Raw genomic sequence first — 15,929 nt, 5'->3', positions numbered from 1 at the left:
CTTGATCTTGGAGAACCTTTCTCGACCACTGTCAAGAGTGAACCTTGATCTCAGTATCGTAACCGTAGATCAAGGTATCATCACCAGTTATAATTCTCTTAAGGGGCTCAGGAACGCCCTATACTTGCAATGTTAAAATAACGCTTATAAATTACGTCTTTCCTCACAAAGTATTTGGGGTAGGAAGTTGAACTTTTTACAGATTATTTATTGGAATATGGGCTACAACTTAACACGGGGATTTTACAAAATTTTAGTTCAGTTATTAAAGATGATTTTTTTTCAATTGTAATGAAAATTCACAACATTTTTTTGCAATTTTTTATTTATATATTCAAAAATATACAGTTTTTTGGAAAAAGGCTGTGTTAAATTATGCAGAAGGTAGTGTGTAACATTTACTGAAAGTTTGAAACAAATATGTTTGGAGGATCCTTAGAAAACATGTAATTAGTATGAGAAAATAAAAGTTTTTGGAATCGAGCGACAAAGATTGGATTAACTTTTTGGTGCATTCCAGGTCCATAGGATGGATTATCTTCATCCTCTGCAAACTCCTCCTCCAGCTTCCTCTTGCTCCTCCTCCTGTTTACTTTTGCTTGTATTTCTAGACTCTTTACAGCCCTGTCTGCAGCCCGAAGGCGTTCCTTGTCTAAAGCAAGCATCGCTCGTTGTTGTGTTCGTAGATTTTGCTACCATTTTCTTCAGTTGCAGTTACTGCAACACTGTTCCAAAAGGTGGTCATGTATGAACACTTATCACATTTCAGTTGTATTTCACTAGCAAGTCCAACGTGCTTTATTATGGAGAGTTCCAGACCAACTTCACTACAATGAATACATCTTACACAGTTTGAAAAAATTCCTTTCAGAACCGACATATCAAATATTTCATTCACATCCGATTCGCCCATAAAACATTCATAGTTTTCACTCATTGAACCAAGCTTCTTCTGTGAAGTATTTTCTTTCCCACTTTGGCTGCTATGGGCAGGTGTACTTGAGAGGTTGGGTTCACTCACTTGGTTATCGTCTCTATTGTTTACAGTAATAACACATACCTTTGGCTTTCCAACATTTCTCCTTTTCTTAAAAGCCTTCAGAGGATTTCTAATAACTTTACTTTTACTCATTATTATACTTCAACAAAACAGAGACTCAAGAAACAGAACTAATTACGAATATTTTCGAGATAACGACAGAGTAAATAAACGTGAAACAATCGACAATCACACCAGCGATATATATTGAACCATCACAGGTTAGCCACAACACATACTTTATCTCACATCACTAAAATGTACCTGATGAACACGGACGCTAATAATAACACCATTTGACAGCAGTTTAACAGCGCCACAGTGGGTCACGCCCATGCAGAACACATTTCAAAAAAATTTAAAAGTAGTTGTAGTCTTCGGAATTGAATAAATTATATATCTATTAAAAGGTAATAGTCTGCAGATTCAGAAAACGCAAAAAAGTAAAAATTCAACTTTTCATGATTTTGAGCCTTTCTGGAGCCCCTTAAGGAACACCTCGTTCTCCGTTGCGCGATCCAAAAGCTCTTCACAGATTGCGAGGCGAAGGTCTTTCTCGTCTTGACTCAAGAGACATGGGACGAACTTGGCGGCGACATGATGCATTCCAAGATGCTGTGTCAGGATTTCATGACATTATCCAAATGAAATGTTACATTCTTCTGCAATCTCTCGGACAGTCTGTTGTCGATTGGCACGCACAATTTCATTGACGTTCCTGATATGAACGTCGTCGGTAGACGTCGAAGGGTGTCCAGAACGAGGGTAATCTTTAACTTCCGTCCGGACATTATTAAACCGTGTGAACCATTCGTAACAGAGTACAGCTTAAACACTCATCACTGTAGGCTTCCTGCATCATTTGGTGTGTCTCTTTAAAGGTTTTCTAGACTTTCACGCCAAATTTAAAGCATACGCGTTGCTGCCATCTCGAATTTCGCAAAAGTGGGACACAACGTTCTACTCAATACAGCAGTGAACAACAACTAACAGACATACAACAATGAAATGCAGGCGTGTGCAGGGTTGCCAACCGCATTTCGCTCTAACACACCATTGGCGCGGATTTGCGAATGTTCAAATGGCTGATAAAAACAGTGAAGCCCTCAGAAGACATGGTCTGATATGTGATTGTAACTTCGAACACGTACATACCATCAGCAGACATGTAAATGATCAGAGGTGTAATTTTCCGTGACTGGTGCAAGGCATTTGTGTCCACAAACCAGCCCTCTTTCACTGCCAGGCATTAGTTTCTGCAGCACCTGTCTGCGCTCTGTAGCTGGTTTACCTGATTGTCAACACTATAATAGCTGTACTTGTAGTTTGTATCCATTTCCTCTGATAGCATCACACCAGCCCTCCTTTCACTTTCAGACACCATCTTCCACAACTACAGTTGCACCTCACTGTGCACATGGTGTACCTGTGTCAAAAAGCATCGTGGCCATTGTCCACACAGCACCTAGTCATCCCCTTGAACAACTTTACACCAGCTGTTGTCCCCTCCAGACAGTAGCTATAACAGTTGCTGCATGGACCGTGACTGTGTTGGGACCTGTCTCTACATCTAGTGTCCCCATATGTGTGCTTTCTGTGGAAGCAATATTGGTACCATATATCCGTCCCCACGGACTTCAGAACTCATATCAGCCCTCCCTTCGCCTCCAGACAGCAGCTTCTACAGCACCTGCCCAGACCGTGACTACACTGCACCCTTCTCCACAGCTATCATACCTGTGTATGTAACTACAGTGGCAGCTCTGTGGTCTAGTATTTATCTATCCCCTTTATCTTTCACACACTCGAACAAGCCCTTCCTTCTCCTTCAGACGACAGTTCAATCTCGCGCCTGGCCATCCTGATTTAGGATTTCCATGATTTCCCTCAATCACTCCAGGCAAATGCCGGGATGGTTCCTCTGAAAGGGCACGGCCGACTTCCTTCCCCATCCTTCCCTAATCCGATGAGACCAATGACCTCGCTGTCTGGTCTCCTTCCCCAAACAACCCAACCCTCATTCAGACAACAGCTCCTACAGTGCCTACCCAGACTATGACTACATTTGGGCCCTCACTCCACAGCTGGTGTCCCCATATGTGTGTTCACTGTGCCAGCGGTGCTAGTACCATATATCCATGTTCATGGACTTCAGTGCTCACATCTGCCCTTGCACAGTCCCTCCTGCCGGAGGTTCGAGTCCTCCCTTGGGCACAGGTGTGTGTGTTGTTCTTAGCGCAAGTTAGTTTAAGTTAGTTTAAGTAGTATGTAAGCAAGGGACCGACGAAATCAGCAGTTTGGTCCCTTAGGAATTCACATCAACCCTCCCTTCACCTCCAGACAGCAGCTTCTACAGCACCTGCCTAAACTGTGACTACACTGCACCCTTCTCCACAGCTAGCACACCTATGCATGTACCAACAGTGGCAGCTGTGTGGTCTAGTATTTATCTATCCCCTTCATCTTTCACATCCTCAAACAAGCCCTTCCTTCTCCTCCAGACAACAGCTCCGACAGTGCCTACCTAGACTATGACTACACTGGGCCCTCACTCCACAGCTGGTGTCCTCATATGTGTGTTCACTGTGGCAGCAGTGCTAGTACCTTATATCCATGTTCATGGACTTCAGTGCTCACATACGCCCTTGCACAGTCCCTCCTGCCGGAGGTTCGAGTCCTGCCTTGGGCGCGGGTGTGTGTGTTGTTCTTAGCACAAGTTAGTTTACATAGTGTGTAAGTTCAGGGACTGATGACCTCAGCAGTTTGGTCCCTTAGGAATTCACACATCACATCAGCCCTCCCTTCACCTCCAGACTGCAATTTCTACAGCACCTGCCCACACCATGAGAACACTGCACCCTTCACCACAGCTAGCACACCTATGCATGTACCTACAGTGGCAGATGTATTTATCTACCCCATTCATCTTCCACGCCCTCGCATGAGACCTTCCTTCTCCTCCAGACAACAGCTCCGACAGTGCCTACCTAGACTATGACTACACTGGGCCCTCACTCCACAGCTGGTGTCCTCATATGTGTGTTCACTGTGGCAGCAGTGCTAGTACCTTATATCCATGTTCATGGACTTCAGTGCTCACATACGCCCTTGCACAGTCCCTCCTGCCGGAGGTTCGAGTCCTGCCTTGGGCGCGGGTGTGTGTGTTGTTCTTAGCACAAGTTAGTTTACATAGTGTGTAAGTTCAGGGACTGATGACCTCAGCAGTTTGGTCCCTTAGGAATTCACACATCACATCAGCCCTCCCTTCACCTCCAGACTGCAATTTCTACAGCACCTGCCCACACCATGAGAACACTGCACCCTTCACCACAGCTAGCACACCTATGCATGTACCTACAGTGGCAGATGTATTTATCTACCCCATTCATCTTCCACGCCCTCGCATGAGACCTTCCTTCTCCTCCAGACAACAGCTCCGACAGTGCCTACCTAGACTATGACTACACTGGGCCCTCACTCCACAGCTGGTGTCCTCATATGTGTGTTCACTGTGGCAGCAGTGCTAGTACCTTATATCCATGTTCATGGACTTCAGTGCTCACATACGCCCTTGCACAGTCCCTCCTGCCGGAGGTTCGAGTCCTGCCTTGGGCGCGGGTGTGTGTGTTGTTCTTAGCACAAGTTAGTTTACATAGTGTGTAAGTTCAGGGACTGATGACCTCAGCAGTTTGGTCCCTTAGGAATTCACACATCACATCAGCCCTCCCTTCACCTCCAGACTGCAATTTCTACAGCACCTGCCCACACCATGAGAACACTGCACCCTTCACCACAGCTAGCACACCTATGCATGTACCTACAGTGGCAGATGTATTTATCTACCCCATTCATCTTCCACGCCCTCGCATGAGACCTTCCTTCTCCTCCAGACAACAGCTCCTACAGTGCCTGCCCAGAGTATGACTACATTGGGCCCTCACTCCACAGCTGGTGTCCCCATATGTGTGTTCACTGTAGCAGCAATGCTAGTACCATATAGCCATGTTCATGGACTTCAGTGCTCACATCTGCCCTTGCACAGTCCCTCCTGCCGGAGGTTCGAGTCCTCCCTTGTGCGCGGGTGTGTGTGTTGTTCTTAGCACAAGTTAGTTTACATAGTGTGTAAGTTCAGGGACTGATGACCTCAGCAGTTTGGTCCCTTAGGAATTCACACATCACATCAGCCCTCCCTTCACCTCCAGACTGCAATTTCTACAGCACCTGCCCACACCATGAGAACACTGCACCCTTCACCACAGCTAGCACACCTATGCATGTACCTACAGTGGCAGATGTATTTATCTACCCCATTCATCTTCCACGCCCTCGCATGAGACCTTCCTTCTCCTCCAGACAACAGCTCCTACAGTGCCTGCCCAGAGTATGACTACATTGGGCCCTCACTCCACAGCTGGTGTCCCCATATGTGTGTTCACTGTAGCAGCAATGCTAGTACCATATAACCATGTTCATGGACTTCAGTGCCCACATATGCCCTTGCACAGTCCCTCCTGCCAGAGATTCGAGTCCGCCCTTTTTAGCCCTTCCTTCTCCTCCAGACAACAGCTCCTACAGCGCCTGCCCAAACTATGATTACATTGTGCCCTCTCTCTACAGCTCGTGTACCTGTATGTGCACCTACTGTGGCAATTGTATGCTGCCAGTTTCTATCCACCCCCTTGGACACCATATCAGTCTTCTTCTCTACACAGTAGCATCTACAGCACCTGTTTGGAACATGACTACATTGCGCATACCTCCTCTCTCTGCAGCTGGTGTACCTGTGCGTGCGCGCACTGTGGCAGCTGTCGTCGGTGGCCCAGGACCGGGAGCGCGCGCTGACCGTCTCGCTGGCGACGTCCGGCATGGAGCTGACCGACACCCTGGAGCTGAGGCCGGGCACCCAGCCAGCCAGAGCGCTACCACTGCCCAGCCTGCCCACCAAGGTGTTCGTCTACGCCACTGGCGCCGGCTGTGCCACCGTGCAGGTAACGACACCACTGCTTCCCAACCACACTCCATTCTGAGCAACGTGTGGTATTACAAATGTGCTCCAGCAACGGTTACAAACACTCTGTAAGACAAATAGACGACGTATCGCGAAGGAATTAGCTAAAGCCGGCCGGAGTGGCCGTGCGGTTCTAGGCGCTACAGTCTGGAACCGAGCAACCGCTACTGTCGCAGGTTCGAATCCTGCCTCGGGCATGGATGTGTGTGATGTCCTTAGGTTAGTTAGGTTTAATTAGTTCTAGGCGACTGATGACCTGAGAAGTTAAGTCGCATAGTGCTCAGAGCCATTTGAGCCAATTAGCTAAATGCCTGGGTTCTCGGGTTCGATTCCCGGCGGGGTCACGGATTTTCTCTGCCTCGTGATGACTGGGTGTTGTGTGATGTCCTTAGGTTAGTTAGGTTTAAGTAGTTCTAAGTTCTAGGGGATTGATGACCATAGATGTTAAGTCCCATAGTGCTCAGAGCCAGAGAGCTAAATGCGACCATAATCAGAGGCTGTGATGCACAAATGCAGAGAAACAAACGCTTACAATTTCATTAAAAATGGATGATTTATTCAAGACAACGACCTTTGCACATTGAGCAAGACAATAATGTGTTCGTCCGCCTCTAGTCCTTACACAAACAGTTATTCAGCTTGACGTTCGTGTAAAGAGTTGCCGGCTGTCCTCTATAGGGGGATCATGATAGACCAATTCGTGCGTTAGAACATCAAAATCCCGAGCTGCTTCGAGACCCTACCCGTAATTCTCCAAAAGTTCTCAACTGGGAACAGATCTGACTGCTGCTATGCTACGGTCGCAGGTTCTAATCCTGCCTCGGGCATGGATGTGTGTGATGTCCTTTGGTTAGTTAGGTTTAAGTAGTTATAAGTCTAGGGGACTGATGACCTCAGATGTTAAGTCCCATAGTGCTCAGAACCAGAGATCTGGCGACCTTGCTGGCCAAGGAAGAGTTTGGCAAACAAGAAGATAAGGATCAGGAAGTTTCGCCTTGTGTGGACGGTCATTACGTTGCTGCAATGTAAGCCCAGGATGGTTTGCCATGAGAGGTAACAAAACTGAACATAAAATGTCATCGACACACTGGTACGCAGTGAGAGGGCCGCAGATGACAACCAAGGGAGTCCTGTTATGCAATGAAATGGGTCACCTCGCCATCACGGCCGCGCGGGGTAGCCACTCGGTCTGAGGCGCCTTGCAACTTTTTGCACGGCTCCCCCTGTCAGAGGTTCGAGTCCTCCCTCGGGGATGGCTGTGTTTGTGTTGTCCTTAGCGTAAGTTAATCAGATTAAGTAGTGTGAAAGCCTATGTTGTTGTTGTGGTCTTCAGTCCTGAGACTGGTTTGATGCAGCTCTCCATGCTACTCTATCCTGTGCAAGCTACTTCATCTCCCAGTACTTACTGCAACCTACGTCCTTCTGAATCTGCTTAGTGTATTCATCTCTTGGTCTCCCTCTATGATTTTTTACCCTCCACGCTGCCCTCCAATACTAAATTGTTGGTCCCTTGATGCCTCAGAACATGTCCTACCAACCTGTCCCTCCTTCTTGTCAAGTTGTGCCACAAACTCCTCTTCTCCCCAATCCTATTCAATACCTCCTCATTAGTTATGTGATCTACCCATCTAATCTTCAGCATTCTTCTGTAGCACCACATTTCGAAAGCTTCTATTCTCTTCTCGTCTAAACTATTTATCGTCCATGTTTCACTTCCATATATGGCTACACTCCATACAAATACTTTCAGAAACGACTTCCTGACACTTAAATCTATACTCGATGTTAACAAATTTCTCTTCTTCAGAAACGCTTTTCTTGCCATTGCCAGTCTACATTTTATATCCTCTCTACTTCGACCATCATCAGTTATTTTGCTCCCCAAATAGCAAAACTCCTTTACTACTTTAAGTGCCTCATTTCCTAATCTAATTGCCTCAGCATCACCAGACTTAATTCGACTACATTCCATTATCCTCGTTTTGCTTTTGCTGATGTTCATCTTGTATCCTCCTTCCAAGACACTGTCCATTGCATTCAACTACTGTTCCAAGTCCTTTGCTCTCTCTGACAGAATTACAATGTCATCGGCGAACCTCAAAGTTTTTATTTCTTCTCCATGGATTTTAATACCTACTCCGAATTTTTCTTTTGTTTCCTTTACTGCTTGCTCAATATACAGATTGAATAACATCGGAGAGAGGCTACAACCCTGTCTCACTCCCTTCCCAACCCCTGCTTCCCTTTCATGTCCCTCGACTCTTATAACTGCCATCTGGTTCCTGTACAAATTGTAAATAGCCTTTCGCTCCCTGTATTTTACTCCTGCCATCCACAGAATTTGAAAGAGAGTATTCCAGTCAACATTGTCAAAAGCTCTCTCTAAGTCTACAAATGCTAGAAACGTAGGTCTGCCTTTCCTTAATCTAGCTTCTAAGATAAGCCGTAGGGGCAGTATTGCCTCACGTGTTCCAATATTTCTACGGAATCCAAACTGATCTTCCCCAAGGTTGGCTTCTACTAGTTTTTCCATTCGTCTGTAAAGAATTCGCGTTAGTATTTTGCAGCTGTGGCTTATTAAACTGATAGTTCGGTAATTTTCACATCTGTCAACACCTGCTTTCCTTGGGATTGGAAATATTATATTATTCTTGAAGTCTGAGGGTATTTCGCCTGTGTCGTACATCTTGCTCACCAGATGGTAGAGTTTTGTCAGGACTGGCTCTCCCAAGGCCGTCAGTAGTTCTAATGGAATGTTGTCCACTCCCGGGACCGACGAATTCAGCAGTTTTGTCCCATACGAACTTGTGACCTCCCTCTTACTAATGGGCCTATCGTGCTTGCGATATTAAATATGACCGTCGATTGCTTGGACTTTTTTCAACTGTATAAGGCTATCTTTCCCGAAGAAGTGATCCCGATAAGTAGGAGGAAAGTATACAACCCACCCTTCTTATGGAAAGTCTATTAAAAATAAAAGTAATGAAACCGAACAGGGCTATAATATGGAAAATGATAGTTATTTTGTGCATTCACTCTCGAACAACGCTGGACAGAAAGGGGTACCACTGATCACGAATCCAAAAATTACACTAATGAACGAAAAGGAAGTAATTAACGGTCGACAGCGCACTAGAGCAATTTACATCCAAAATCCCGTACAAGATGATGGGAAAGAAAAACATGTATTATTAAACACTGACGTGTATGTAATGTTAAAGAAAACTGAGAAATCACTCTTACGTTATGTTTGGCATTAAAGTTTGAAAAAGGCAATCGAGTAATGATTTGAAAATATGCAATTAAACTATATGTTAGTACTGAACTTCGTTACGTGAATAATGACTTTCAGTGACCTCAACATAACGTCATCAAAGAAATTTAGAAAAAAAGCAAACACTTTTTTACATTGCCGTTACTTATTTTGCAAACTTGGATTTCATATTATTGTCTGAACAACTGAGCCTTTTTTACTGACTTCAACAGAATTAAATACTAAATTACATACCAAATCAAACAGCCATGTGCTCCAAGCCATATGTAAAATAAATAGAACTTACGCACTCTTAATTTGTGCATTTCTTTAGATTTGGATTTTTTCCAGTGATTGATTCTCAAACTTGAAAAATGAAATTGCTTTACTTTAGTCATATACTGAAGCCTCTGTTGTACAACAGTTAATTGAATGTATACTGAGGCTAAAATTCTTCAAAGAGTAATTATTCATTAATAAACTGGCTGTAACTATTCAATTGGTTTCTTATAACACTCAGTTAACATATTAGGGAAAAAAAGAAACAAGGATCCTGCTTCGTAACAATGTCTGGGGGCAATGAGGGCACAATCTCCCTGAGTTTAACTGATTATTATTTAAATAAATCTTATCAATTAAATCACATTCAGTTGTGCTGCTGGGTTAGCCGTTAATACTTTCTACCAATGAACAGTCTTACTTCAGTGCTGTGGATACGACGAAACACGGAGCCGATGACGAAACTGTGATGCTGGAACCACTGCTGTTGTTGAAGACGGTAGCATCTTGTGGGGCCACGGCTAATTACAGGAATGGGCAATCGTAATTAATACAGCCTCTTCCGCCCGTCCACTGTCCGTACTCCTGCTCTAGACGTCTGGCCGGCGCGCGTACATGATGCTGCCGACAATGGTACTCTCTACTGCGAGAGCGTTAACACCACACTTCCGCACACTACGAGGTGCATTCAAGTTCTAAGGCCTCCGATTTTTTTTTCTCCGGACTGGAAAGAGAAGAAACATGCGTATTGTTTTAAAATGAGGCCGCATTCATTCTCAATACGTCCCAGAGATGGCAGCACCATACGGCAGATGGAATTTTACCGCCAGCGGCGAGAATGAGAACTGTTTTAAATACTTAAAATGGCGACGTTTTCCTTACTTTAACAGCGTGCAATCATTCGTTTTCTGAATCTGCGTGGTGTGAAACCAATTGAAATTCATCGACAGTTGAAGCAGACATGAGGTGATGGAGTTATGGATGTGTCGAAAGTGCATTCGTGGGTGCAACAGTTTAATGAAGGCAGAACATCGTGTGACAACAAACCGAAACAACCTCGGGCTCGCACAAGCCGGTCTGACGCCACCATCGAGAAGGTGGAGAGAATTGTTTTGGGGGATCGCCGAATGACTGTTGAACAGATCGCCTCCAGAGTTGGCACTTCTGTGGGTTCTGTGCACACAATCCTGCATGACGACCTGAAAATGCGAAATGTGTCATCCAGGTGGGTGCCACGAATGCTGACGGACGACCACACGGCTGCCCATGTGACATGTTGCCGGGCAATGTTGACGCACAACGACAGCACGAATGGGCCTTTCTTTTCGTCGGTTGTGACAATGGATGAGACGTGGATGCCATTTTTCAATCCAGAAACGAAGCGCCAGTCAGCTCAATGGAAGCACACAGATTCACCGCCACCAAAAAAATTTCGGGTAACCGCCAGTGCTCAAAAAATGATGGTGTCCATGTTCTGGGACAGCGAGGGCGTAATCCTTACCCATTGCGTTCCAAAGGGCACTACGGTAACAGGTGCATCCTACGAAAATGTTTTGAAGAACAAATTCCTTCCTGCACTGCAACAAAAACGTCCGGGAAGGGCTGCGCGTGTGCTGTTTCACCAAGACAACGCACCCGCACATCGAGCTAACGTTACGCAACAGTTTCTTCGTGATAACAACTTTGAAGTGATTCCTCATGCTCCCTACTCACCTGACCTGGCTCCTAGTGACTTTTGGCTTTTTCCAACAATGAAAGACACTCTCCGTGGCCGCACATTCACCAGCCGTGCTGCTATTGCCTCAGCGATTTTCCAGTGGTCAAAACACACTCCTAAAGAAGCCTTCGCCGCTGCCATTGAATCATGGCGTCAGCGTCGTGAAAAATGTGTACGTCTGCAGGGCGATTACGTCGAGAAGTAACGCCAGTTTCATCGATTTCGGGTGAGTAGTTAATCAGAAAAAAAATCGGAGGCCTTAGAACTTGATTGCACCTCGTACAAGCTCTGGAACCCGTCCCCCTCTTTCTAGGCGCGCTCTGTGCAACAACTCCCTACCCAAAGATTTTACAACGCACAAGCACTGCTATTATCGTTGCTAGTCGATGCAAATAACAATTCCTTTGGCTTTTTCCGAGAGCTTATATGTTTCGCAGTAAAACACAGATAAATACAATGAAACGTCAGTCCGCAGCTCGTGGTCGTGCGGTAGCGTTCTCGCTTCCGGCGCCCGGGTTCCCGGGTTCGATTCCCGGCGGGGTCAGGGATTTTCTCTGCCTCGTGATGACTGGGTGCTGTGTGATGTCCTTAGGTTAGTTATAAATGATATATTCCGATGAAATGAGTAATAGTAGAACGATCATTAACAAGTTCTCGGTGCAAGTAACGTTGAGCACTGCTGGAGCTGTATATTAATGTTTAAAGAGTAAATATAAATAATTAAAGAGTCGCTTCTTGGCATCCAGCGTTGTAGGGGAATCCTCGCTGCTGCCTCCTCCTCCCCCCTCCCCCCCGTCTCTCTGTCTCTCTGTCTCTCTGTCTCTCTCTCTCTCTCTCTCTCTCTCTCTCTCTCTCTCTCTCTCTCTCTCTGCTGCGTACGACACGGCTCTTGCTGGCCCAGCCTTTCTCACGCTATGTGACCATCTGACGCATCGTTAGATGGGTCTGCCTTGTGATCGTACCACCTTGCTAGCCTCCCGTAGCAAAATCTTCCTTTACTGTGCGTTAAAACATAGCAAAAAAAAAAAAAAAAAGTAACAGTCGTGGCATGGATGTGGCATAAAAGCCACAGTAGTAGAGAACACTTGTGCTTTGTGTAGCGTACCTGTGTTCAGTCTTGCATTTAGTACTAGAGGCAGTTCAGTATCGACGAACAATCACAACATACACGGAATCAGTATCATCGCATCATCAAAATAACATAGAACTATAGATGAAAAATCTGGCAGTGCCCGGGCATTCATTTTGTCAATTTCCTATTAGGAAAACAAAAATTTATCTGTGTTTGTAGCGTAACATCGAAAAAATTTCATTTCCATGTATCTGTGACAAAGACTTTTGCCGGCCGCGGTGGCCGAGCGTTTCTAGGCGCTTCAGTCTGGAACCGCACGACTACTACGGTCGCAGTTTCGAATCCTGCCTCGGGCGTGGACGTTTGTGATGTCCTTAGGTTAGTTAGGTTTAAGTAGTTCTAAGTTCTAGGGGACTGATGACCTCAGATGTTAAGTCCCATAGTGCTCAGAGCCAATGAAACGTCAACAGACTTCTACCTAAACGTACACATACAGCGAAGCAATGTTCTTACCTATTAAAAGAAAGCATTTAAATTAAAAATATTTACATACAATTCAAAAAAAAAAGTTATATATCGGTAGCAGGTGCCATGCATCCTGCATTTTCGGTGTTACAAGCTTACCACCACGACGCCATCACTCCTGGTTGTCAGGCTATATGGTGGGCGACAGTCAAGTTGGGATCCCATTGCTGTCTGGGGCGCTGACTTCGAAGCGGGACTCATCACTGAAGACAACTCTACTCCAGTCAATGAGATTCCAGGCTGATGACGTATCTGGAGACGCCCCAGACGGCAGTGAGATGCCAGCGTCACTGTCGCCTATCATATGCCCTGACAACTGGGAGTGATGGTCTAGGGTGCCATCTGTTTTCATAGCAGAATCCGTCCTTCTGGTTGTCATCAAGAGTGTCCGTACAGCATAGCGGCACGTCGACGGTATTCTATACCTAGTTTTGTTGTCCTTCATGGTAAGCCGTCCTGGGCTTACATTTCATCAAGATAACGCCCGCCCACACATGACAAGAGTTTCTACTGCTTGTCTTCGTACTTTCCAAACCCTATCTTGACCAACAAATGTCGCCAGATCTCTCCCCAACTGGCAACGTTTGAAACATTATGGGCAAGTCCGTCGAACCAGCTAGGCATTTTGACGCCCTAACGCGCACTTGGACATAATCTGGCACGATAGCCCAATGGAAGACATACATAAACTCTAAAACCGCTCGTACAAGAGGAATTGGTGGGTCAATCGATTATTGACTTGCTCAGTTTGTGAAACTCGCTGCCTTCAGTAAAGCAACCAATTTTTTTGGAACTCTAATCATTTCTTTGTCTGTACATGTACATTATATCCACGGATTTCCGTCCTATTCAGATACTTCCTTCTTAGTGCATCTTTTTTTCTGTCTTAGAGTGTACTATCTCGTTGACACTTACAATGATAATTAACTAAATAAATTAAACATTGATGATTATCGGTCTCGTATTCATCCCCTGCGCCTAGAGTAAGTCTCATGTACAAGTGCGAGAATGTATTCCAAATGTATCCCCATCAGAGCAGAAATTGAAAGGAAAAAGATGCATGTTCATGCTTGGCGGTAACGATTACGATAAAATAACATCATACCAATATCATTGTGATATCCATGTACGTTAAAAAGCCAAATGGGGAGGATATCTGATAAATGAATAATTTTCAGATATAATCAATAAATACCACATCATATAAAATTATACGGGGTGTTCAGAAAGTCTCTCCGCAGTGCCGTATGATTGTTCGCCTGCGTGGGTTACTTCCCTTCAAGTGGACTCTCCCAGCATTCCACTGTTTCGTTTATCTCAGCCAGCGTCAGTAGTATCGTTGGTGTGTGTCGTCACGTGTTGACGTGAACGTTTAGGTTTAGTTCCTTTTTTCGCCTGTTTCGTTTTTGTCACTGTTAACCATTGAAGAACGTGTGTTTTTAGTCGTACAAGTGTTCAAAGCTGGCGGTAAATACACAGTTTCAGTTCGTCAAACATTTAACTCAGTTTTCCCGGAGACAACACTCCCACATCGCGATACAGTGGGAGGTTTAAATAACAAATTTCAAAGTAGGGGTTCAGTGACAGATGCACCGAGAAGTGATCGTCCTAGCGTTTTGTCAGGTTAAACTACTCTATATTTCCGATAAAATGTCCACGAGTCCAAACAAGTCAGTAAGAAAACTCGCCCAGGAAATCGATGTTAGTGTCGTAACGGCGCACACAGCTGTAAGGAAAAAATTAGAATTTTTCCCATACAAAGTGACAGTCGTGCAAGAACTGAAAAATACTGATCATGGCAAGAGACTGCATTATTGTCAATGGTTCAAAAATTTCGTTCAACGAAATGGAAGGGATATTCTTAATGAAACGTTTTTCACTGATGAGGCGTGGTTTCATTTATCCGGGTACATCAACTAGCAAAATTCTCGTATGTGGAGTACTGAAAATGCATTGTGTATTCATAAGGAACGACTCCATTCTGTGTTGGATTGCAATTTCTAGACGTCGGATTGTGGGTCTCATATTTTTCAACGAAACAATAAACGCACAACGTTACTGCAGTGAAATTTTGTACCCATTCATAGGAGAACTTGTGTTAAGTAAAATACTGAATGGTTATTTTCAACAAGATGGTGCAACCGCGCATACTACTCGCGTTTCAATGTCACTGCTTGATGATGTTTTTGATGATCGCATAATTTCACAGGGACTTTGGCCTCCACGATCGCCTGACCTAACACCACCTGACTTTTTCTTCTGGGGTGCAGCGAAAGCAACTGTCTATAAAAGCCGTCCAAAATCCATCGATGAATTGAAAACTGCAACATCCACTTTCACTGCTTCTGTTACAGAAGAAATGTTACAGCTTGTGTTTGGAAACATGATCAGACGAATTGAATTGTGTATTCAACAAAAGGGGGGACACTTTCACCATTTAAAGCCTTAATTTGTAACTAAAAATAAATATTCAATAAATTAATAACTTGTATTTCACTGAGTGTCATTTCGGTATATTCACTGCGGCATACGGCACGCGCGGCTAACAATCATACGGCACTGCGGAGAGACTTTTTGAACAGCCCGTAGATAGAGCTGTATTACTAGAACGAGTTCCAAAACGAGTGCTTTCCATAGTTTTTTATCTTAGCTATTCTATGTTATAAAACTATTGTTGTTGTTGTCGACCTCAATCCGAAGAATCGTTTGACGCAGCTCTCCATCCTACTCTATCCTATGCGAGTCTCTCCATCTCCGAGTAACTAGTGTGTCCTACATCCCTCAGAATCTGTTTAGTGTATTCATCTCTTGGTCCCCCTCTACGATTGTTACCTCCCACACTTCCCTCCAACACTAAATTAGTGATGTCTTGATGCCTCAGAATGTGTCCTACCAACCGATCCTTTGTTCTAGTCAGAATGTGTGACAAATTTCTTTTTTCCCCAATTCTGTCCAGTACATCCTCATTAGTTGTAAAAATGCTTTGCCTGATATTCCCATAGATTTCGTCTGTGGAAGTGTTAAAAACTGTAGCCA

General features: G+C 44.7%; 1 protein-coding gene across 1 annotated transcript in view; it reads left to right on the top strand.

Annotated features, from left to right (window-relative positions):
• Positions 1–15,929, top strand: part of LOC126214956 (C3 and PZP-like alpha-2-macroglobulin domain-containing protein 8) — an 877,403-nt gene that overhangs the window by 792,612 nt on the left and 68,862 nt on the right. Inside the window, exon 24 of the mRNA XM_049941592.1 lies at positions 5,812–6,027. Coding sequence (XP_049797549.1) covers positions 5,812–6,027 — 216 coding nt within the window. The remainder of the gene's footprint in view (positions 1–5,811; positions 6,028–15,929) is intronic.

This window comes from Schistocerca nitens, chromosome 12 (genome assembly GCF_023898315.1).
Source record: "Schistocerca nitens isolate TAMUIC-IGC-003100 chromosome 12, iqSchNite1.1, whole genome shotgun sequence".
NCBI classification, from domain to species: domain Eukaryota; kingdom Metazoa; phylum Arthropoda; class Insecta; order Orthoptera; family Acrididae; genus Schistocerca; species Schistocerca nitens.
This window is presented reverse-complemented; position numbering and strand designations above follow the sequence as displayed.